Source organism: Canis lupus, chromosome 8 (genome assembly GCF_011100685.1).
Source record: "Canis lupus familiaris isolate Mischka breed German Shepherd chromosome 8, alternate assembly UU_Cfam_GSD_1.0, whole genome shotgun sequence".
Taxonomy (NCBI): domain Eukaryota; kingdom Metazoa; phylum Chordata; class Mammalia; order Carnivora; family Canidae; genus Canis; species Canis lupus.
In genome coordinates this window covers 65,851,321-65,876,535 of record NC_049229.1, presented here as the reverse complement: position 1 = coordinate 65,876,535, position 25,215 = coordinate 65,851,321, and the positions used below count along the sequence as shown (strand labels likewise).

At 37.7% G+C, this 25,215-nt stretch overlaps 1 protein-coding gene across 7 annotated transcripts in view; it reads right to left on the bottom strand.

Annotated features, from left to right (window-relative positions):
* VRK1 (VRK serine/threonine kinase 1) overlaps positions 1-25,215 on the bottom strand; it is a 107,075-nt gene that overhangs the window by 5,749 nt on the left and 76,111 nt on the right. For all 7 annotated transcript variants that reach the window (XM_038545680.1, XM_038545681.1, XM_038545684.1 and 4 more), the window contains 8 exons: positions 24,062-24,131; positions 23,158-23,245; positions 19,514-19,622; positions 19,303-19,395; positions 16,888-17,020; positions 16,013-16,133; positions 15,664-15,722; positions 11,387-11,565 (listed from right to left, as the gene is read on the bottom strand). In XM_038545680.1, coding sequence (XP_038401608.1) covers positions 11,387-11,565; positions 15,664-15,722; positions 16,013-16,133; positions 16,888-17,020; positions 19,303-19,395; positions 19,514-19,622; positions 23,158-23,245; positions 24,062-24,131 — 852 coding nt within the window. The remainder of the gene's footprint in view (positions 1-11,386; positions 11,566-15,663; positions 15,723-16,012; positions 16,134-16,887; positions 17,021-19,302; positions 19,396-19,513; positions 19,623-23,157; positions 23,246-24,061; positions 24,132-25,215) is intronic.

Sequence of the window (25,215 nt, the reverse complement as noted above, 5' to 3'; positions counted from 1 at the left end):
AACATCAAAGCATTTAACAAATTTGGAATTGGCCCTGAGGCTAATGACACTTAATTCTCCCAATTTTTACTGTGTGTGTGTTTGGGGGGCGGGAAAATATACTTTGTCGATACAGTATATAACTGCTTATACCCTGTCAATCGGTGGCAAAATTCTACTCACAAATCAATAATGACCAACTTCCAGTGCGTATTTTCCTTTGTAAACTTTTTATTAAAATTTTAAGGGGGACACCTTCCTATAAAGGAAGAGTCTTAAAAGTAAGCACATAGCCCTCCTAAAATCTTGAAAATAGGTTGGATTTTCCACCTCCCCTCAAGCTTTCCCAACTTTTTTTTTTTTTTAAGATTTCATTTATTTATTCTTGAGAGATACAGAGAGAGAGAGAGAGAGAGAGGCAGAGACACAGGCAGAAGGAGAAGCAGACTCCATGCAGGGAGCCCGACGTGGGACTCAATCCCTGGTCTCCAGGATCACGCCCTGGGCTTAAGGCGGTGCTAAACCGCTGGGCCACCCGGGCTGCCCCTTTTCCAACTTTCTATTTATTTTTCTAGTTGAGGGCTACTTAGGAGTAAATGCTTATATTCTGTCACCAGCTAGTCTTCCCAGGTGTCTGTTCAATTTCTTTTTATTATTTTCTATCACTATGACATTTTCTAACTAGTTCAGTACGGTATGAGGGTTTTAATTTACTCAACATGTCTACATGTAGGAATAACTATGGAAGGACTTACGAAATAACTTTAGAACTTTCTATTTTTCATATAATTTTATCCTATGTAGTCTCAAATTTAAATGCGATAAAATCCAAATGATAAGTCAAAGAGCTTCCCTGGGTTGCCCAGATTTCATTTAGAAAATCCTCTCATCTGTCCCAAATTTTAGATTCGCAATGCATTGGAATATCCTCACTTACATTTTCCAACAATTAATATTAAGTTAAACTTCATCTGCGAATTCACTTGCTTCGGGCCATGTTGCACACTGCCTGCTGACAGAACACTGCTCTCTTGCCTAACAGCAACAGGCTCTGTTCCACAGAGAACTACATGGGAAAACTCTACTCAAACCACATTCCCTGAAACACCCCCCCCCAAATGGTCAGAACTGTTATTATCTACATATTACAAATAACCCCACTGTTTCAAAAATATTCTTAAGGCAGCCGTGAAAAGATTAAAACTCTGAGGTTCCTGCCATTTTCCTAAAGAAAATGCTTCACATAGACAAAAATAACTTGACTAAAGTTTAAGAAACTTTCAAAGGCATTGATTTAGATCTGTATATGGAGGTATTGCCTCTCAGAGATAGCTGTTAAGAGAGGCTGTAACTTCATATAACTGATGAGAGAAGGGGAGAGTGCCTTACATCTTTCTTTTCCAAAGTGTTGCTTCATGATTACCATCTAAACCCTGCTGGGCTGAACAGATTGGCTCGATAATTACATACAATAACTGCAGTGGGCAGGTAACCCTCAGCTGGCACAGGGCAGCTCCCCTGTGAGAACTTCCATATGCAAACTGCACTGATGGAGTGCACTAGGTACATCTTTTCTGTCGGTGCACAGGCCTGATTAACGCCAGCCAAGACTCCAAGGTTAGCATGTCAGCAGATTTGTGATGCATTAGGCAGGAATAAACACGGACACTTTTGTTCGTTCGGACCAAAATTAAGGAGGAATATTTCACTACTATATTGCTTCCCATACAGGAAAGAATGCATTTTTTCTGATTTTAAGGAGGCAGACTTTTAGATGCTCATTATAAAGGGAGCTATCCAATACATTCTACCCAAGAACCTAGTGCATTCATCTTGTTCCCAAGCTTATTTAATAAAAAAGAGCTTTCTTAATCTCCATGCAGGTAAATTACACAGGAATGAAAAAAACAGCCAGTATTCAATCACCACCACCAAAAACAACAACAACAAAAAAAACCCCACCTGTGTTTTAAGCATCATGCAATAGGTAAAGCACTGAATTTCATTAGTCCACACTTCAGCTAGGTGTCTCCTGCCCAACTTTTCTGAGAATATATTTAGTTTTGATAGAAAGGGCCAATGGTCTACAGGAAAAGACCAATTAAAAACAAAAAAAAACTTAAAGTTTAATAGTATCTAAGTGTGTTATTGATTTTATAAGGCAATGAGCAAAATTCCAAACAATTCACTGGCAGCTTCTTTCTCCGGATTATCTCCAAATGCTTCATTCTGTTATTTGTCAACATCCTGGGCTTCAGATAGTGCATATTTGGGTTCTCCCAGAACAGAAAACAGCTTCACAAAGGGACTGTGCTAATGTCTGATTTTGTCATATTCCACACCAGGTCCCACAAAGTGCCTTTGCGTTTATAAATGAAATCAAAATATTGTACGGCACACAAGAATGACTTATAAACTTAGAAGAGAGTTTTCTTTTAATTCAGCACAGCTAAAATATCTGCAGACAATTAGGTTTTTTTTCAAAGGGCATTAGTGTATGTATTACGCATTGTATTTTTGAAGTGTTCAGATATGCTAGGCTAAAATTTAGTTAATTAGCAGCTTCTCACTTCCAGCTTAGAAACAGGAAGACAAATCAGCTAGATGCATTTGGACTGATAATTTACTAATAGTCTAAACACTGACTAGAGACCACTTAAGAGACTTAAAGCTGTTTTAACGGGACAAAGAATAAAAATCTTGCGAGGCAAAAACCAAAGACCCGTTCATTCTTTGCTTCCCAGGTCGCACATCAAAAGATCACCTCTAGATGCTTTCAAAAGCCTCTAAAAAAAGCCAATCAGATCCACTGCTCTATCAAAGGAGAGGAGTATTCCAGGACTGTTGCTGGTTTTTTCCTCCTTATTACAAAAATCACCATTCTAAGTTTCCTTATTACAGAAACTTAAAATATACAACCTAAAACTTCCAAAGGTCTGGTACTTTACATGTGGCGATGAACAAAGAACTCCAAATACAAACATGTGACTCCATCCATCAGTTCATCTCATTTTATTTACTTAAGGCCACCTGAAGTCACTGGGAAAAGGTGCATACTTTATAAACAGTATTATTTATTTATAGTCCTATATTCATTAGTAGCAACCAGTAGCTAAAAAAAAACATGGAACATACCTTCTATGAAGGCAAAGCAGACACGTTGTTACGTAATATTTACAAAACCAGTGGAGTTGGTTAACATTCACAATATAGACAGAAAACGCTGAGGCTGGAGACAGAAGGCTAAGAGAACAGGCTCAGTGTTTCTCAGCTGAGGATGGGAAAGATCAGAACTCAGAACTCTTCATTCTCGCTCTAATTTCTATCTTGGAGCTATGTCGTCTGGTACAGGCCCTGCAGTGGACACAGCAATTCCCAGCTGCTGTGCTTTCATATTAGCGCAACCCTTCCCGAAGAGTTCGAGTCCACAGAACTCGACAGATCCTATTACACACCCTATTTCTCCCTTCTACATGTGTTCCCAGAAGGCAGGGACTACTGTTCCCCATTTGGGGAGCACTCGTTGAGTCAAGCACAGTATTTTACATAGAAACATCTATGCGTCTGCACCTGTCGAGGAACTCTTCATCCAGTGTTGTAATAAGAGCTGACTTCCTATTTTACTCCAAACCCTTTACAAACTGTGTAATTTTAAGTGAACATTAAGTAATTACAGGTATATTTTGAGAAAAAGTAGGAAGAGGCCAGACATAATTAGAAAAAGAAGAAATGAAAGATGGGAAGTGGGTCAGGAAGTGAAGGACTTAAAAAGAGGGGCAGATTAATTTGAAGAAAAATCTAAAAATATTCTGCTAGAATGCATTAAAGTGATTTATTATTTTAAATGAGTTCCAGTGATAAAGGCTGTAATAAGAATCATAAATATTACAATTTCTTCTGCAATAACGTGGGCTTCCATGTTACCAGGGGGAGAGAACCCACCACATATTTACTAAGCACCTACTGTGTGCCTTGGTACTGTTACAGGCTGCATTCTCAAGTCGAAAAATATATGCTAAAAAAATAGATTAAAGCAAGAGTAAGCTTATCTTTTATAAAAACATCAAACACACACAGGTTAAATTTGTAACACTTTAAGTCCTAGAAGAAATCACTTCAGAGTTCTGTAAATAGTCTTACATAGTAAGTGTCCAGTGTAACCCCACATGCATGAATGCCATTCAGTGAAGTATCAGTGCACCTGTAAATGGAGCCCATGCACGACTTATTTTATTTGTTGTTCCTCTTGTTACTTGCTTAAACGTGCTTGTCAACACGTTTCATTGTCTACTATGGAGGTAGGAAGAGCATGTAAACTCATGTCAAGTTTGCTAGCTATTTCCAGGTCTGGGGGAAAGGGTTTAACAACAGAAAATGTTTCATCATATGACTAACAAAGTTTGGAATATGGTGTTCTTCACCAGTTCAAGTTCTTCACCCTTAAAATACCATGAAGAATGAAGAATTTACTGTCATTGTCCGAAAATGAATTAATGCTACCTATTGTACAAGAACTGAAATCTCAGGTGACTGTAATGTGGGAGACAATCTGTGAAGAGCTGAGAGGGTGATAGCACAACATGCAGTTTACTCTTGTAGAGGAAGAGCAGAGATTTTGGGTTACCCCAGAATGTTCATACTCACAAACAAGCAATAATGTTTAAAAATAAGGGACATTTGTGAGGGGTAATATTTCAGCCTCCCTCCATCTGAACTCTGAAGAAAAGAACACACAATAACAGTTAAGAAGTAATTCAGCAGCAACAGTGACAGAGTGTCACACCATAACCTTTGAGAAGTGATGGCCAAGAAGAGTCAGACACTTTTAGAAAGCACACACCACCAAACCATACTGAGGAAAAGAACATGAGTGAACACCTTTCAGAAACTTTTCACCACTGACCTTCAAGTTACAAAATATAAATAGGAAGCTTGGAAAGAAAGAGTAGAACAGCCCCTGGAAGAGACCTTCCCTAGTTCCACAGTCCCCGATAGAAAGCAGGACATGTAATTCTGTTTCTTCTCTGGCTGAGAAAAAATCTGGAGAAAGGGGGCAGAATAACTACAATCATTCAAGACTAATTATTTTCAATAATAAACAATGATTTACCAAAATAGATGACAAAAGAGGAAATGAATAAAACAGATCAAGCTATGGAGAAGAATCCCCAATGAGGTTTCTCTAAATATGGGTTTAGATTTTACCAAACTTTTGCCTCTTCTGACCAGGAAGGGAAAATGGGGCAGGTACTGAGGAAACACAGGTAATCCAGCCTGCAGTACCAGCTAAGCCATGGCCCTCCAAACCCTCCCAGACTGTGAGCTGCAGGCAAAGAATGTCCCTTAACAATGCCAAACCCCCAAATCCAAACTATGAGGAAAAGCAAAACAGTTTCATCAAATGGAAAAGCCAAGGATTCACAAATATGGTAATCTGTTCTGCCCAGATAAAGCTATCCTATTCAATATTAATACGATCCAGAGAAGAAGTATGCCAACAAAATGAGAATCCTCAGAAACAAAAAAAGAAGATGAAATAAATGATTGCAAAAGACAGCCAAGATTCCACTCTGAAAGAAAACAAAGTCCTCCCAAAAGAAGAAAACTTTATAATGTGCATTGGAGGCTTAAAAGAAAAAAGATTTTAAAAACTGAGTAAATGAGAATTGATCATTTAAAAGAGAAAACAAGGAAACTGTGCAGCCAATAAATAGAACAGAACACCACAGAACTTATAAATATATTAGAAACATCAAAAAACAGCAGAGAGAGCTGACAACTAAATGACACGAAGGTAAGTTCTATGGTAATTACAGATGATACAAAAGAAATAGATGAAGAATTAAGCACTTAGAAGAAAACAGAAAGGAAGACGCACATGTATGATCTCTACACAGCCAGAGGCGACTGCAAACATGACTGAGAGAAATGAAAGATCACCTAAATAAATACAGGGGTATACTATATTCATGGACAGAAAGGTGGATTGTTAATATGTCAATTCTACCCCAAAATGAGAGTCAGTGCAATCTCAATCAAAATCCCAGAAGTATTTTTTTTAATACCAGAAGTATTTTTGTGGAAATTAATAAACTGATCCTGATATTTATACATAAAGCAGAAGGGCCAAGAATAGCTAAGACAAAAAGAACAAAGTTGAAGGAGTAACACCATCAGATACCATTATGAAGCCAGGAGTTCAAACAGTGTGGCTTGGTAAAAAGGTAAGTGGGCCAATGGCACAGAACAGAGTTTCTAGAAGCAGATCCAAACACATATTGTTACCTGAAAACCTGCTACATGCTGTGGGGACATTACAGTCTTTTCAATAAATGGTTCAAATCAACTGGTTATCCACAGGAGGTAAATAAACACAGACTCACACCATGCACAAAATCAGTTGCTGTTATATCGTAGACCTAAATACAAATGATAAAATTTCTTGATAATAAAAGAATATTTTCATGACCTTGGTAGACAAAATTTTCCCAAAAACAGAATACAAAAGGGCACTAACCATAAACAGAAAGACTGATAAATTAGGCTTCATTAAAATGCAGAACTTTCTGTTCATCAAGAAGTACTACTACATTAACAGAATGAAAAAATAAACTATCAATTATAAAAAGAAAAGTGTATAATACATAGACTGCATATATATGAGGTAGTCAAATCTACCAAATCAAAAGAAAGCAGACGACCTCCTCCTTTTTCATGGACAAAAGATTTGAAATGCACCTCACAGGAAAAGGACAATAAGACTGATGGGCATAGGAAAAGGTGTTCAAAATCAATATTCTCAAGGAGATTAAATTAAAACCACAAAGGAACACCAGTACAAATCTACCAAAATGGATAAAATTAAATATAATGCAAAAGCTACTGTCAAGCAATTAGACGTCTCATAAACTGCTGGTGGGATTATCAACTGGGACAACTGCTGGGAGAAACTGCATGACAACACCTACTAAAGCTAAACATAAGCCCTCCACCCAAGTACTTCCACTATGTATATACCCCAGTTAAAATAAATATATGCAGTTCCCAAAAGAAATTACAAGAATGTTCTTAACCAGCATTACTGCAAATGCCAAAAACTGGAAACAGTACAAATGTCCATCAAATATCCATCAATAAAAGGAATTAAGGAATTATGATGTTCTCATATAACAGAGTGCCATACTATACAGTAACAAGAAACAGAAAACTTCTGTTGCATGCAACAGCATGGAAATCTAGACATACAATGAATAAAAGACACAAAAAAGTATAAGAAGAATATATTGTAAGGTGCTATTAATTTTCTTTAAATGGCAACTAATCTATGGTGTCAAAGTCAAAACACTGGTTACTGTTAATGAAGGGATAATGGCTGGAGGGGGCCTGATAAAGGTTTCCTGGGTTCAAGTGATAATCCATACCTTGATATGGGGGATGTTTAAATGTGTATGTTCACTTTGTAAACTTTGAATTCCACATTCACTTGTGTATTTTTCTGTACATATGTCATAATCTCACTTAAAAATATAGGGGAAAAAAGCTACCTGGCAAAATCCAGCCAAATAATATGAGATTTAAAATACAGAGCTCAAGCAAAAATCTAAAGAAGAGAATCATTAGTAAACAATGAATCCACTTACATAGAAAACTACGACTAAATCCTCATCAGAAAACAGAAAGAAGGGATCCCTGGGTGGCTCAGCAGTTTAGCGCCTGCCTTTGGCCCCGGGCGCGATCCTGGAGACCCGGGATCGAATCCCACGTCGGGCTCCCTGTACATGGAGCCTGCTTCTCCCTCTGCCTATGTCTCTGCCTCTCTCTCTCTCTCTCTGTGACTATCATAAATAAATAAAAATTAAAAAAAAAAAAACAGAAAGAAATGTACTGACTTCAACCATCTAAACTTATATAAAGGAAAAGACAGTTTCTATTATTCTAGGAAAGAAATGTACTGACTTCAACCATCTAAACTTATATAAAGGAAAAGACAGTTTCTATTATTCTAGCATGCTAAACCCAGCTAGACAGACTTTCGCCAAGTTCAGAGGGTGTATCTGGGGCTATCTGACTAGAACTATAAGCTGCCTTGGGGGCAGTCACCTCGAGACAGGAAGCTGTCCACCAGAGCAGCTGCAGACCACTGGTGGGCAATGGAGGGCCTCTACTCTTGTCTCCTTGTACTATGTTTCAGGGTGAGTACCAGCAGGGATTTATTTAATGGTTAATCATTTTTCAGAGAAACTCTAGGAAGGGAACTAGCATAATACAACTTAAAAGAACTAAAAAATGTGGGAGTAGAGAAAAGGGTATGTGCACGTCATTCACAGGAAACAACAGTATATACTGTTGAGAAAAATGCAAATCGCAGGGCCACACTCTAGACCTACTCAATGAATCTCCAGGGATGAGACTTGAGAAATTCTAATGAACAGCCCCTTTTGTTGGCTTGGGCAAGTAACTTAATCAAAACCTTACAAGAAAATAGCTAATGGAGGTATTAATGTCCTTTTAACTTGCTGAGTTCTTTCCAGTAAATTAAGCTGTTCTTAACCCAGATCGGACAGGGAGGAATTCTTTAAGGATGGAACTACGTGCTATTGATCTTTATAGCCCCGGGGACCCAGCCTAGACCAGGTACATAAATTAGACCTTTATATTGTTGAATGTTGGTTTAAGAGTACACACTGAATCCAGTGCTGGAACTGTACTGCCCGATTCTAAGGCAAGTGTTCAGTTCTGATCAACAATGAAAATCTCTGGCTGTGAACTTCCTAAAGGTAGACTGATACCTAGTTTTTTTCTACTTCAGCTTTATATTATCCCCAAATCCTGTGCTTTAAATAAAACTCTTAGGCTACTGAGGCTGAAAACATTTTCAAGTGGGAAAATTCATATTTCACTCTAGTTTCCAAATTTACTGTACCATAATCAAGCATGGCTATTTAAAAATGGATAGAAACCTTGTTTCATTCCACTGCTAACCAATTTTTATATGTTCTTACCATCATGGACAACTCTCAGGAACATAAAAAGAAATATGTATATTGAATTAAAACTATTATCCCTTTCCAAAAGAGATTTGAGTGTCGTAAATACAAAGAGTACATACTTAAAAGTTTTAAGAAATTATGACAAAGGGAAAGGAGAATACATACTAATTATAAGGATTAGCATAATTTCTATGATTAAGCATAATTAACTCTGAGCTTCCTAGTAACCAGAGCAAAAAACGACATCTTGATTATACACCCCTTGCTAAAAAAGAGATGGAGGGATCCCTGGGTGGCGCAGCGGTTTGGCGCCTGCCTTTGGCCCAAGGCACGATCCTGGAGACCCGGGATCGAATCCCACAACGTGCTCCTGGTGCATGGAGCCTGCTTCTCCCTCTGCCTGTGTCTCTGCCTCTCTCTCTCTCTCTCTCTGTGACTATCATAAATAAAAAAAAATTAAAAAATTAAAAAAAAAAGATGGAATACTAATTTATCAAAGGGAAAGTTTTCCCTTGTAGAGACAGAGTCCCTAACTTTTCAGTTGGTGGAGCTCTGCTATTATCTGCCTTAAATGTGGAGTATTTACAATGTATTTGAAGAAAATGTTCTGGGCTTTAAAAAAAAAAAAAAAAACTTAAAAAAGAAAACTGGTCTGGTCCAACTTGTTCAGGTTACAAAAACAAGACAAAAGGCCACCTAAAATTAACAACTCATCTACAGTTACACGGCCATCAAGCAGCTTCAGGATCTTACCTAATCTGAACTTTTATTAACTTCTTTTTAATACAAAGAATAGGCCTGGGTCAGCTATGAGGGTAGGGGCAAAAAAAGCAGTAAACTAATGAAGCAATCTAATAGTTCAGTTGTTAGTCATTTTTTTCCTCCTCTAAATGAAGCTTTATACATGTAGGGGATGATCCAGCAGGAAATTTCCAGCCTTCTGAACTACCCAAGGACACATGAGAATTTTAAGTTCACAGATGTTAGCTCTGCAGCAGACTGACCTATTCAGCTATAAAGTCAGCCAAGCTGCAGAAACCAAATTTTCTCCAGCATGTAAGTCCAAATAACAGTGATCTGAAAAGTAAGAGGGTATGGCACTGGACATGTTCTCACTGCAACAGAGATCTTTATTTCTCAATCAGCAAAATTTTAGAGGAAAACACCACAGAAGCTATCTATGAATATTAATGCACAGAAACCTGTCCTGAGCAGAAAGGTGCAAGCTGTATGTTTACACATACATGCAAACTATAAGTTTACTACCTTACTGAAAAATCCCACTCGAGCTGCCATTTTATCCTCTTCATTTCAAAACTGGACATGGCTTTCAGCACACTTGTTGACCACAAAAATGGAGCGATGCAATTAAGACAAAACTTACAAAAGAAAAAAATTTAGATGTAGGTGCATGTGCATAATTTCAGATTTGGAGCGAAACTACACAGAGACCTAACTGCCAAAAAAAAGTCAAATTCAAGATACAATTTCAAAATTCCCATCTCCTTTATAACATTAACTTATAAAGTTAAAAAGAATTATAAAAACCTTTTAATAATGCTGCTTCTTATTTTAAGAAGAGAAAATTTGCTTTTAAACCCTTTTTCTCATAGTTTGGAGATTTCCAAAGGAATCTACTGGAATTTACAGAGTCAGTAACAGGAAAAGTAGTATTGTAAAAAAATATTTTTTTTCTAAGAGTAGTTCTTCTTTTTGATTTAAATGCAGGTAGCACATTTTATTCAATAATTTCAGACTATAAAGGAAATCTGAGTTAGTAATTTAATTAAAAATATCCAATAAGTTAATTTTAAAGTCATACCAAGAAGTTATTTACATGCCTGCACAATACTTTGCCCACAATGTTCACTGTTAACATAGCTGTCCGATAAGTGAACCTCTTTCTATGCAGATACATAGCTTTACATAATGACATTTCTATAAAGAGCAAACTAATGGTCAAATGGTAAGCACCCCACACCAGCAAACAAAGAAACTTTCGAACACTAATTTTCAAATAGTCATTTTCAAACACTGATTTTCAAACGGTAAATGCTTTGACCACATCAACAAAGGAGGAAAAGCTAAGAGAGAAGACCAACCGCACTCAGTGGCCTGGGAGAAAAAAACACCCACACTCTAAATCGCATGCCCCATCCCAATCCCCCTGTCAGTGGTCAGTATCCCAAGTGACAATCTTTCCAGGAATTTACTAACTTGCTACTGCACATAAGAAACTGATACTTATTCATTCTTCTACAACCCCCTACATGTTTTTGTGCCTTTACCTAATGGTGATAGATATTTAATTGCCAAGCAATCTGTTACATTTTTCTTTACTGATTTATTTCTCTAAAATTAGTTTGCGGCAATTATCATCATAGGAGGCCAAAGGATAACTTAGGATCAAAATTCACCTTCGTCATTGACTTTGCTCTCAAGCCTCCATTCTCCACGGGGCTGAGGTCCAGCTTGCCATCATCCTTGCTTCCTATAGCTTTTAGTCCTTGCAAAAGAGTGTCTCGCAAGTTCTGATAGAGAGGTTTCTCAGCATAGCCCAGTAATTTCACTGTTTCCATGTATTTAGCAATTTCATCTAAAAGAGTAACATAATTGTTCTGTAATTTTTTAATCACAAATACAACAGATTTATCTCTTACTTCTAAGAAAATAACTCACAGTAAAATTAGAATGCAAATGTGTATCCTGTTAAAATATGTTTTTTACATAAATCACTTCTTCAATAGAAAGTACGCTTTTGAAGTCGGGAGCTGTCAGATAAGTGAAATAAGAAACTTATTTTGAGATAGAATGTAAAAGACATTTTTGTAATTCTAAGGGACAAAAGATGAGACACATATTAAAATTTAAACATGCACGAAATAACTGCTGTAGTTTTAAGGCTACAAAAACAAAACAGGAAAGGACCTCAAACAGATTATAAAGTAAAAGGTACTTAAGTACAAGGACGATCACAGCCGTATTTTTTTTTTTTTTTTTTGCCACAGAAGCCATTAATTCTATAGAAAATAGCTGCATTCTTTGTGAAAATGGGAAATAAAACATACCAAAGCCAAGTTGAAGGGAGAAAGAAGCAAGACCTACTTTTCCCATAAAAGAGGAAAATCAGCTTCTGAATGATGAAAGGCTCACTGTACACTGAGGCAGGACCAATCCCCTAAAAAGAAATCTTACTAGTCAAGATAGACACTCCTCAAGGCCAGAAATCCATCGTTAAGCTAACGACTCCTACATCCCCAGCCTCATCCGTCCACTGGCCCCCAGGAACCTGTGTGCCCACTCCTCTTGGATCTCCAACTATCCTCTTGAATCCCAACAAATCCAAATCCAAACTCCTGACCTATCCCTCCACCTGCTCTCCTGCAGTTCCTCCCACCCCAGTTACTGAGAATTCCATCCTTCCAGCTCAAGCCAAAAACTCTTCCCACACCCCACATGCCATAAACCAAGAGATCCTGAGAGCACTACACACACACACACACACACACACACACACCCTCATTCAAACACTGACTAGCACTTACCATGCGACAGGCACAATTCTAGGTACTTGGGATATGTGAGGAAAAAAGAAATGGAAATCCCTCCCTTCATTTTCTTAATCTATAGAGGATCTATGGAAAATCTAAAGCAAACTTCACCTAATAAGGTCACATATGGAAAACCTTCCTTCGGAGGGGGTAAAATGTGAAGCATGTCCACATTCACCACTTCTGTTCAGTGTAATAGTCATCTACGCTTTTAGTCAGTACCGTAAAGCAAGAAAAGAAAGAGAAGGCAAAGAGAGTGAAACAGTTTATCCACAAACACAGCACTGTATGCAGAAAACCCTAAGGAATCTATAAAAAAAACTAATGGGACTAATAGGTAAATTTACCAGGTTACAGAATACAAGGTAAATATTTAAAAAATCATTTTCTATGTATCAGCAACAAGCAATTGGAAAATAAATTTCTTAAAAAATAGATCACTGGGGCAGCTGAGTGGCTCAGTCAGTTAAGCCTCTGACTCTTGGTTCAGCAGGAGTCATGATCTCAGGGTCGTGAGAACGAGCCCCTCAATGGGCTCTGTACTCAGCAGGGAGTCTGCTTCCCCCACCCTCCGCCCGTCCTCCTCCTGCTCTCACACACATACACACACACACACACACACACACACACACACATGCTCTCTCTCTTTAAAATAAAAAAAAATCTTAAAATAAAATTTAAAAACAGATCATTTACAATGGCATCAAAAAAACATCAAATACTTAGCAACAAATACGATGAAGACAGGCAAGACTTTTTACAGACAAAATTATAAAACACAGTGAAAGAAATGAAGTGGAGGATATACTTTATTAGTAGATTGGAAGACTCACTAGTACAAGGATGTCAGCTGATCTAGAGTCATGGCAATCCCACTCAAAATTCCAGCAAACTGGAAAGGGAGGGGATGTGTGTGGAACTGACAAGGTGGCTCTAAAATGTACACAGATACTCAAAGGGTCAAGAATTGCAGAAGACCAAAGTCAAGTTAAGGAGCATCAGTGCTGAAGGACTTATACTACCAGATGTCAAGACTCAGTCAGAATCATTATGACACTGTGGCGCAAGAACAGACAAAAAGAATAACAGAAAGAAGGAGTTCAGAAACAGATCCACAGATCCACACTTGATTTAAGACAAAGGTAGCACCATAGACAAGAAGTGTTTTCTTCAAGAAAAGCTACTCGGTCAACTGTTTATAAATATGGGGGTGGGAAAAAATCTGGCCCCTCCTTATATAAGGCACAATAATCAATGCTAGGTGGACTAAACATCTATATCTGTAACAGGGGATCTATAATTGCCAAAAATTGGAAACCATCAACAGCAGAATAGTTAAGTAATAGGATATAAATACAACAGACTACTATTAGAGATGAGAATGAACACATCACTGTTAAACATGCAACAATGGGGTCCCATGAGGATCAAATGCACAGCATGGGGACTATAGTTAATAATCTGGTACTACAGACTGGAGAGTGGCTGAGCGTAGATCTTAAGCATCCTCACCACACACACACACACACACACATACACCACAAAGTTAACTGTGAGGTAATAGAAGTGTTAATTATCTTGATCTTGTTAATCATTCTATGATATAAACATATATCAAATCACCACATTGTACACTTTAAATGTATACAATTGTATTTGTCAATAAAGTTAAAAAATAAATAAGTAAAAACATTAAGAAAAAACCCCATGCAACAATGGAAATGCATTTCACAAATACAATACTGAGTAAAAGAAACAGGACTCCAACAGAGCTAGCAGTCAAGATCATGAGGGCAGGGATTTTTATCTACGTTGTTCACACTCTATGATTCCATTTTTTATAGAGCTCAAAAACAAATCTTAGGGGTTGGAAGTCAGGCAAGTTATTCATTAGCCTAGAGGGAAAGGCTCATGATTCGTAGGAGGCACAAGGGGGGACTCTGAAAAGCCTATAGCGTTCCATTTCTCATATGGTACTTGGTAAGACTGCAATTTTAAACTGCATAAGGTCAGAGTGGACTACCCTAAAAAGGAGACAAATGAGCAAGGGCTTGAAAAGACATCTAAATATGTGTGAAGTAACCACTTCTCACTCCTCCCACTGCTACCTCCCTTCCCTGGATCTCTGTGGTGGCCCTCCTAGCCGGCTCCTGCTCATACTTGCCTTCCTCCCTTAGCAGTTTATTCTCAGAACAGGAGCTAGAGAGTTCCCTTAAAAATACACATTGATGTCACTCGTCTACTCCAAACTTTACACTCCTGCTCAAAGTAAAAGCCAAAGCCCTTATAATGGATGGCCTAAAACAACGCAGTCCTCTAGTTCACCAGACACACTGTTCCCCAGACTTGCACAGAGCTCAATCCCTATCTCCAACTGCTCAAATGTCACCCTTCTCAATAAGGCCATCCTGGCCACCCAATTTTTTTTTTTAATTTTTATTTATTTATGATAGGCACACAGTGAGAGAGAGAGAGGCAGAGACACAGGCAGAGGGAGAAACAGGCTCCATGCACCGGGAGCCCGACGTGGGATTCGATCCCGGGTCTCCAGGATCGCGCCCTGGGACAAAGGCAGGCGCTAAACCGCTGCACCACCCAGGGATCCCCCTGGCCACCCTATTTAAAATTCCAACTCCCCCTGACTGTACTCCCTACCTCATCCCCACACTCACTAATTCTATTCCCCACTTTCTTTTTTTCCATAGTACTAACCACAGAATATACTATAAAATCACTCCTGTGTTTACTGTGTGTCTCTCCCAACTACAACATGAGCTTCATGAAGACAAAAATTTCTCTTTATTTAGTTTACTGTTGTAACTCTAGTATCTAGAACAGTTCCTGGCATTCAATCAAGCCTCAATAAAAAAAAAAAAAAAAAAAAAAAAAAAAGTTGAATTTATGAATGAAATTTGGTTTCCTTTCCTGAAAGTTGAACAATAACTTAAGGAAGCTCAAATCCCCATTTAGTCCACCTTTGGAAAGGGGTCTGCTGTCATGATGAGAACAGGCCTCTATACAACAATCACACTTGAAAATACCTAAGCTCTTACTTTACGGGATATGCTGTGCACATCATGATTCTTAATCTTTTTCTCCCAGAAAACGAAAACCTTATGAACATTTAAGAAGTCTTTTCCTACCTGGCTTGTTTCTCTCAGGAAAACATTTGTCCATCAAACCAGCAATATTCTCTCTATATCTGTTAAAAATTAAAGAATGAGTCATTGTTTGAAGCTTTATACCATGGAAACTTATTAATATTTAATGACAGTAAATAGCACAATAAGCAGCACTGCGTTACATCCTAAATATGCTTACAGGCTTTCTTCTAAAATAAACAGAAGACAGAACCAAGGACTCCTCCTATTTAGCAAGTACTTTCTTATTTCTACATCAGTAGCCATTAAAACTATAGTCTCTTCAAGAAATTCTGACATACACATTTATCTTATCATGATTTTGCCCAAGATAATTTAAGTTTTCCTTTACCTCATTTTGGAATCTCTAACATAGTTAGGATCTTTCAAATTATCTTCCCATGGAAGATGACCACTAAGCCACTGGATCATGCAATAACCAAGTATTTCCAAATCACCACGTCTTGATGGGGCTGTGAATACAAAAGAAGCAGGATAAGGATACTAAAATCACTTTCAGGTATAGTTTCAAATATATACAAACCAATAAAGTAAAACAGCCAATCTTACAGTCTTGTTTTTCATCAAAACTTATCATTGCATTTAATAAAAGTACTGAATAAATACTTGGCAATACGAAAGAAGTCATTTACATCCAACTAACAGCTTACTTTAAAATCCAAATTGGCAAACTCTAGAGTTTCAAACTAAGACTATGAGTGTAGGAAATAAACTATAAAGTGGAGACACATTTAATATTGCTCTTGGAAAACCTGAAGACACTAAAATGCTATGAGCTACGGAGAGGCCCAGAGAACTGGGGGTCTCAGCTCCTCTATACTGTACGGGCCCCAGAAAAGCAAAATGCCTGCTAAAGAAAGCAGGATGATTTCACAGGTAAGAAAGTCAGTTTGCCTGCCGCCAAGTCATGGCTGCCTAAGAAACTTATAGACTTTTAGGGGGAATAACACCCCACATTCAACTAAGCTAAAGAGAACCAAAAAGAAATCCTGAGCTGAACCAAACCACCTTCCCTGCTCAAACCATGGCGTCTGTGAAGGACAGAAGGGGACCACAGGGAAAGACAAGGTGGCAGATTACAGGGCTGGAAGAGTCTAACCTCTTCCCCGGATCCCTCCCTGGCCTTACCTTGCCTCTGCAATTCTTATTTATTTATCAGCTTGTTTATTTGTACAAGATTAAGAACCAGGGAGGAATCTGACATACCCACACCATTGTGCGCATCAATGCTGGTGAATTCAATTGTGCCATCATGACATCTTTTGGGATCTTCCTTATATTCTTTATGAATTCCTTCTGGGCAATACCGGTAAGCAAGGCCGTAATCTACCAAGTACACCTATAAATGTCCAAGCACAAGGTAAAATCAAAGCCAAAATGATTGCACATATAATCCTTTATGGCCCAGAGATAAAATACTTCATTTAAAGGTGGATTCATCTGCAAGGCCACACCACTGTACCCCCCAACAAGTGAGATCCAATATGCTAACAACAGCAAATACTGAATTCTGAAAGACTTTTTTTTGTTTTTAAAGATTTATTTATTTATTTTTAGAGAGAGAGAGCATGTGTGTACACAGGTAGGGAGGGGTAGAGGGAGAGAGTCTCAAGCAGACTCCATGCTGAGTGCACAGTGCAACACAGGACTTGATCTCACAACCCTAAGATCATGACCTGAGCCAAAACCAGGAGTCAGAACATTTAATGGACTTCGCCACCACGGTGCCCCAATTCTGAAAGACTTATTTCAAGAAAAATGTTGAGTGATCATGTCACTAAACTCCAGACACTATCACCTGACTTTATATACTTTTTAAAATAAGCATGTTATACTTGTAATTAATCCTGTCTGCTAACTTGAGCAAAGATTATAAATCTTGCACTTTTTCTTGCAGGGTCTAAAACAGAATAATTGGGCAGAGAGGAAACCATCAATATTTGTTACAACTGCCCCACACCAAATATAAGACTACTGGTGTAGATGATACATGATACATTATCTTCTATTCCTCTGCTCCTTCACTTACAAAATATTCTAATTATCAATTCATTTCATAAAAGTAGTTCAGATTACAATAATGATCTGAAGAACCTTTAGATGACTTTTATCTATAATATATGAGATATATTATATAATACATAATTTAAATATTATATAATAAAGCTTCATAATTAAAACTAAATTTTAATACTACAAAGCACATATCTGTGGGCATGTATGTGTGGGTTTGATGAGCATAAAAGCTAGTAAATTTGGCTTTCTTCTAATCCATAGCCATGTATCACATCTCTAATTCTGGGTAACTGTCTCACAAATGTATGCATGTGATCACAAGAGGAAACTGAAGTAAAAATATAGGGACAGATCTAACACACACATCTAACACTAGAAAAATAATCCCATCCAAAGCATATGCCCGAAGGATAACAGAGATGCAAAAATATTTTCCTATAAACAAAAGGCAGCATATTTTGGTTAATTGCAAACTGAAATCAATGGTATTTTTATTTATTACATTGTACAAGTACAGTTCGCCTCAATTAATGGAATCCTTATGCTTAATGGAATCCTCAGCTATGTTGTTTGTTTGCTTGCTTGCTTTTAACCTTTTTAAAAACATCTAACACAAGATGTCTGGGAATCCTGCGAGTGCCTTTAAGACTTCCCCATGAGCATTCTACAAATATAACAACTTTCCTTTGTTGTGCACGGAAAGACCCCTGACAGCCACTGTGACAGAGATGGGGCTGGGGGGACAATGTCAGATGGACAATAAAGGGAAGGTGAAGGGACAAGTGGAAACTAAGCAAGAGGAAGTCAAAGATTGGTTTGAGAAAAAGAATAAAGTGGAGTGTCAACATAAACACACTTCAAATACCTAGACAGTCCCTTCTTACACACCATCAATAAGATGCAAGAACACATATGGAACTGATTTCCTTCAGTGGCCCTACCAGGAGTGCCTACGTCAAACCTTACTTTAACCAAAATTGTGGTACAGCTTCAAGAACATTGTATAAACCCTTCTATTCTGACTAAACTGATCCAAATAGAGATATAATAACATTAGCTTTTCTCTTTTCCTTAAAAAGTAAAAATTACAAAGTGAATGTAATAAACTAAAAAAAAAATGCACATTTGAATTCTAAACACTAAGGGTATACAAATTTAGACAGCTAAGATATTTCTGTAAACCAATTGATTTGAATAATCAACATGTTAAAGACCAAATTTTCCAAGTAATAGAACACTTACATTTGATGGATTTCTTGAACAAAGGAAATAAAAAAATGACAAAGCAGACAGGCAAACATAATTCATCGGTGCACTATATAATTTTAAACTTCCACCCCCAAATAGCTATTTGAAATTCATTTTGTATCACAAGCACTTCTTCTGAATATTATTTAGGGCAAAATAGCCAACTTGATAAAGTGCCAACAAATCGCATCAAAAATGTAGAATGTTAACTAGATAAAAGTGTCAAGAAGAAATATTATTATTACCATATCGACTCCAAAAAGTAAAACTTCTGCACAGGTTCAAAAGTTCAAAGCAACCATATTTGTTTTCAAACAACAGCTTTTAACTAGTAGAAATTAAACTTAACAATGCTACCTGGTCAGGATTCTTGTAGCTCAGGAGCAGATTTGAGGCCTTGATATCTCCGTGTACGTACTCATGCTCGTGAATATATTCCAGAATATCCAGCTATGAAAGCACCATATAGAATAAATTAATGCAGTACCTAACACCAGCCAGCAGAGGACCGAGCTTCAACGCAACTCGCCTTCACTGGATTAAAACAAGAGGAATGTAGCTCACATACAATTCTCAAGCTTAGCTGCAAGACAGTTTTCCGAGAAAACCTTCTGGCATTTGCTTCATATATTTTCTGAAGGTCACTCCCAAAGCGATCCATTATCATAAACCTGTAACTAAAGACAAACAAGAAAAGTCAATGAAACAAAACAGAACTCGGGTAACCTACTTTGCAGGGACTACTCTCACAGTCATTTTTTTCAAGTCCATGTTTAGTAAGAAAGCAGAAGGAAAAGGGAAGAAAGAAGAAAGGAGGAAAGAAAGACAAACATTTGAAACCATTTTTTCCAACTAGAAATCTCAGAGTTGGGAATACTTCCCTGTCCTGCCTGAGGGCCTTCTCCTGGTGGCAGCCAGGTAGTTTCCTGAGACACCCATCAATATAAGGTAATTAGCCCACAGACTGACTCCAGCTGATTCATTCACAGGAAAGATAAGACAATATGAGTAAGACCAGTATCACGGATTTTCTTCCCGCCAAAGTCAATTCATGTTTCTGGATATTAGCTTGTTGTCTGTGACCGTTTTTCTCTATTTTGGGGGCACATTTTAGCAGTATTAACATTTTATTAAAATCAAGATACCAAAGATGCTATAATAATAGCTAAATTCAATGAAATTGTTTAAATGGTATAAAAGGGCTGTATGTTAAATACTCAAAGGACAAGAGTTAGGGAAGAACAAATATCCTGGGGAAATGTGCAGATTTTTGATTTTGCCACAAACCCACTAGGTCACCTTGGCTGACTCACATCACTTCTTTGAGCCCTGATTCCCCCGGGTGTCAAATGAGAGCGTGGGGCCTCATGTCTACGGAGGTCTTTTCTGGCACTTGAATTCTAACCCTCGACAACCGTGACACTTCTGTGTGTGCCCAAACAGCAACACCTCAGTCCAGTAACACAGTTCACCTTATGCTCTAAGGATCACTTTTATCTTTACCAAGTTTTCCAGATTCTGATTTGCCTGGTTAAATCACTCTGAAAAATCGTAAAAACCAATACCACACTCACAATGTATCTTCCAATGAGGATAAGATTAATGATGATCATCATAACCACACCTATCACTCACTGAAGCCTTGGTCTACTTCACATGTATTAGTGCATGTCAACCTCACATCACCCTCATGAGGTAGAGGCTCCTATTCACCCCATTTTACAGCAGAAGAAAACTGATGATTGGTAATTTGCCTTCCAGGAAGTGATGGTGTCATTCTTTTTCACATATCCAAATAAATAAACGTCAGTGGTACACAAAAAATCCCACTTATTTTTATCTGTGAAGCCTACAACAAATACCATATGACAAGTTCAACAGGGAAGGAAAGCTAACATTAAAAGATAACATGACAAATAAAAAATCAGGATTCTATTCATTTTTGAAGTGGAAGGGAATGAGAGATCCTCTTATCTAAACATCTTTTAATAAATAAATTAATGTGTATACACATAAAATGCTTTGTCCAAAGTCATATAATTAGAGCAAAATGCATTCATTCGTGCAAGATTTTCCAGTACACCATGATCTCTATCATCATAAAGAAGGAACAATAATTCTGACTTCCTGATTTCATTTGTACAACTTGATTTTGGAGGGAGGACAAAAGGACACAAATACACATTTGTTTTTATGATAAGTGATGTAATTAGTATAATATAATACAGGGGTAACGAAAATACAACCTCTGCTAACAGTCTAAAAGAGGGCTAAAACACAATTGCTTAATTCAACATGAGATCTATTAATACATCACACTGAGTACATCTTTGTTTTTATTCATAGACCACTCCACCACTACTGTAAATAATCCCCTAATCGTCTGTTTCAAATTATACACATCAACTGATTTTCCCATCATTTGTGCCATTTTATCTAAGTCCCCAGGAAAGTAGACATTGATGGCTTTCCCTTGGAGGAATTACCTAGAAATAACTTTCATTTTACTATTCAGTGGGAGAAGCATTCTTACAAAAGAAGGTGGTGAAGATTTCCATGCTTCCACACCGCTCTCCTCTCCTCACCCCAGTCTCCATTACCAGCCTCAGGCCCCTTCTCCCTTCCAAATGCACACCCTGTTCCTGGTGAAAGAGTGATGCTGAGTGCCACACAACAGGCCAAAATCCTACCCTGGCCCTGCATTCATATTACTCTCCCACCTGAGATGCTATCCTGCTCTCCAATGGTTTTCTAAATCAGTAGTTCTGAACATTTAAGGGATTAAAATCCCCTTGAAAGTAAAAGTTAACACAATATTTTACATATATTCTAATAGCTTTTGTTTCATCCTCCTTATTAAGTGGGTAGCTGTTATTCAATTTCACAAACAAGGAAATCAAGGCAAAAGGAGTAACTTACTTAGTCACATACATTTTAAGGAGCAAAACACAGATTTGAAACCCAACAATATGGCTCTAGAACCCTTGCTCTATTCATAATAACTCCTTGCTCTATACTATTTCTCCAAAATTTCCATGAGAACTATAGAGAATCGTCCCAGCAAAACCTTATATAACAAAACGCCATTATTTCAGGAAGTTCGCACACTCGCTGAGGGATACACAGATCCCATGATAAGAACTTCCAAGTAAAAGACAACACTGGCTGCCTATCTGACAACTACCTCTCCTCTCCATCCTTTTCAACAAAGCACCAACTGGGTTCAGGCATTCTGTCCTCTTCCACGTGGCCACGTGCTCCGCCATGCCAATCACTGTGATCGCTCGGCCTTTGCCAGTGACTAGTTTAAGAATGAGCACTGATACAACCCCAACCAAGAAAACACGAGAGGAAGGGAGGTTCCCTTGCAGGAAAATGAAACACACAACAAGCAATACTTTCTACTGCTGTGGGCTGCTGTGTTTGCATGTGATGCCTAGAAATAGGGCAGCTAGCCACCCTGGGACCACATAACAGAGAATTAATACAGCACAAAGCCAAGAAGAGGGCAAAAGGGCATGATAAAGGAAGCAAGATGATCACTCCAGAGAGCTGAGTCATTTTTCCTTTACCTGCAGCTGAAAGCACCCAATACACCCCCAGAGCCAGACTAAATCTACTCTTCATATAGCTACCAGCCTTATTCCAAGAAGCTCCAGTCATTCATTCAAGTATTTTTAAAACATCAATCACTTTAAAGTATGGGAGGTTTTCTCCAACTCAGCTGTGCCAACTATGTTCTCTCTCCAATCTCGGAACTCCTAAGACATGAACGATTTGGAGTTACACAATTTAGCAGCACTTAGTGGTTTTAATCGTTTCATATATGTTTGTTTCTTCTCATCAGCTAGACTGAAACGTCATAAAGAGGGGGACGATGCTATGGGTAGATCATATATCTAATATGAAACACCGAATTGAAGCCTGAAGGGCTCCCTTTCACATTAAGGATATGGAGCATGCTTCCTTCCTTATTTGTAAGAGAAATAAATGCAAGGTGCATTTGCTTTGTTCCTACTCATCAGCTGGGTTCCAGTCAGTTGCTAGTGCTTTTGCACAAGTCCTCCAGACTCTAAATAATGTCTTGTTCATCTCTGTCAAGTGCATGCCATGTAGCCCAGATGAAGGCCCAGCAGTACTGCAGGTACTCAGTAAACAGTAAATGGTGAATGCTCAACAGGGAGAAGAAAAACAATACATGCATAGTTTTACCTCTTTCCATTTTTATCATGTAGACCAGACCCCCAGTACTTAGGGACACCCAGGTACTTCAGTTTATGGGTACGAATCCACTTCTGAACTACAAGTTAAAAACACATGCTTGTGATTTCACTTTTGTTTTAAATAAATCTCCTTTTTTCATTTTTTAAATTGTTAAGAGTAGAATGTACTTATACATGCAATAAGATTTCATCTTTTTTTCATAAAAAAGGGAACACGTTATAATAACAAATAACAAGTACCTTACAATCAAAGCATTTTTATTAACCCACAAAATTGTGTTACCCTGCTCTAAACACTGTCTTTAAAATGAAAAATCTGTGAAAGGCATTTTAAAAAAAAAGAAAATCCAACCACAGTAACTCTAGTGGCAGTTACTAGCTCTAATGATGTAAATGGTTACTTGCTTCTCCAGAAAGACTTAATTTTTACCCAACCTAGAAGTTGTTTACCTCATTTCTAAAGGTTGTCAATCAGGAAATGAAGCTCAAAGGAGGGTGGCTTGAAGAGGTCCTGCTCTCTTCCCAGTAGTCTGTTCTAATTCATCAATTACAAAATCCCCCTCCACCCAGGTTATGCTGTCCAGACTTTAGAAAAATGTCTCAAAAAGACTGGGATGGATATCCTTAAATCCTATGCATGAATTAGGATTACTTCTCAATTTTTAACAATATTTCCTAAATCATATATCCTTTACTAACTTTATTCTATATATTAATATAGGTGAAATCTTATATCAGAATTCTTTCATACACACCTCATCAAAATGAAATTTATTTACGAAGTAGAAAATAAAACTAACAAAGCATCAGAGTATCAGACCCAGTGCTCTAGTCCTGAGTTCACACAAGCAGTGGTCACTTTGAGACTGTACACGTATGTATGTATTCCTTACTTTGCTCTGGTTTGGCTGCTCGCTGGTAGAACTTCAGTTCAGTAAAGAGAGGTCCGTTGTCACTGGGTTCCTTAAAACATAAGAGGTAATTGGTGCTAGCAGTGCTTAACATTATGGAGTCATTTTCAATGAAACTTCAAAAAGCACTAACATCAGTATTTTTTTCCAATATAATTAATTGTATTACTTAAGTTTGTAACTATGTTTAAGGCATACACTCTTTGGAAATGTTTTAGATATTCTCAGAAGAGTCTGTGAGTCTTACATTTTTCTCAAGGTCCACTTCTGTAAGTGATAAAACTTAAAAAACACATATACGGCTCAGTCTTCACAGAAGTTTAAGAACAATCTTTAAACTCGTTTTCATCTTTATTAAGCTTTCTCTTAAGCAATGATTGGCAACCATGTGAACTGTCTCAACAAGGGGCTACCAGAGGTTTCTGAGATCTAATAAAATTCTAACACCTAACTTAACCCATCAGTGTCAAAATCTAACTCTTTTCCCTGTTTCTCAAAGCAGTTGTATCTAGTTGATCAGAGGGAATCTTGTCAGAGGGAATCTTCTGGAACTCCAGAGCAAGCAAGCACTATCCACTTAGCTGCATCCCTTTCTTGCTGACAACTGATTCCCGCCTTTTTCAAACTAAGAAGCCCTACAACATCCCACATGATAATTCAAAGTCAAGAGGAAACCAGGGCTCAGTAATAATTGTTTCCCACCAACTTTACTGAACTACATTCATTTTACATTTTTAGGGGCAGTAACAGGTAAGATGATTTGTGAAGAGGTACACATGCACAAAAAGGTATGGACAAACAAGAAATGTCAGCCTGTTGGGAATTTTGCCTTTGTTAAACAGATATGGAAGGGTAAAACAGATCTTACAATTTTGTGGGTTTTTTAAATAGTAAATTGTATCTGAATCAAAAGTGGTTATTAGGTCATGTTTGATCATTTCTGTTTTATTTATCGAGAACCTGAGAAAAAATCTGAAAAGCAGTAAAAACTTCAAACTAGGAAGCTAACATTTCCCAGCTAAATTTTAGGGTTGCTTTTCCTTTAGGAAATATGGGAAGAAAGTTATTTTGGACAAAACATCCGTGTAGCTGGAGTTCCAGGGTCAGCAGAGCATTAGAAAAAATGACAATGAGGC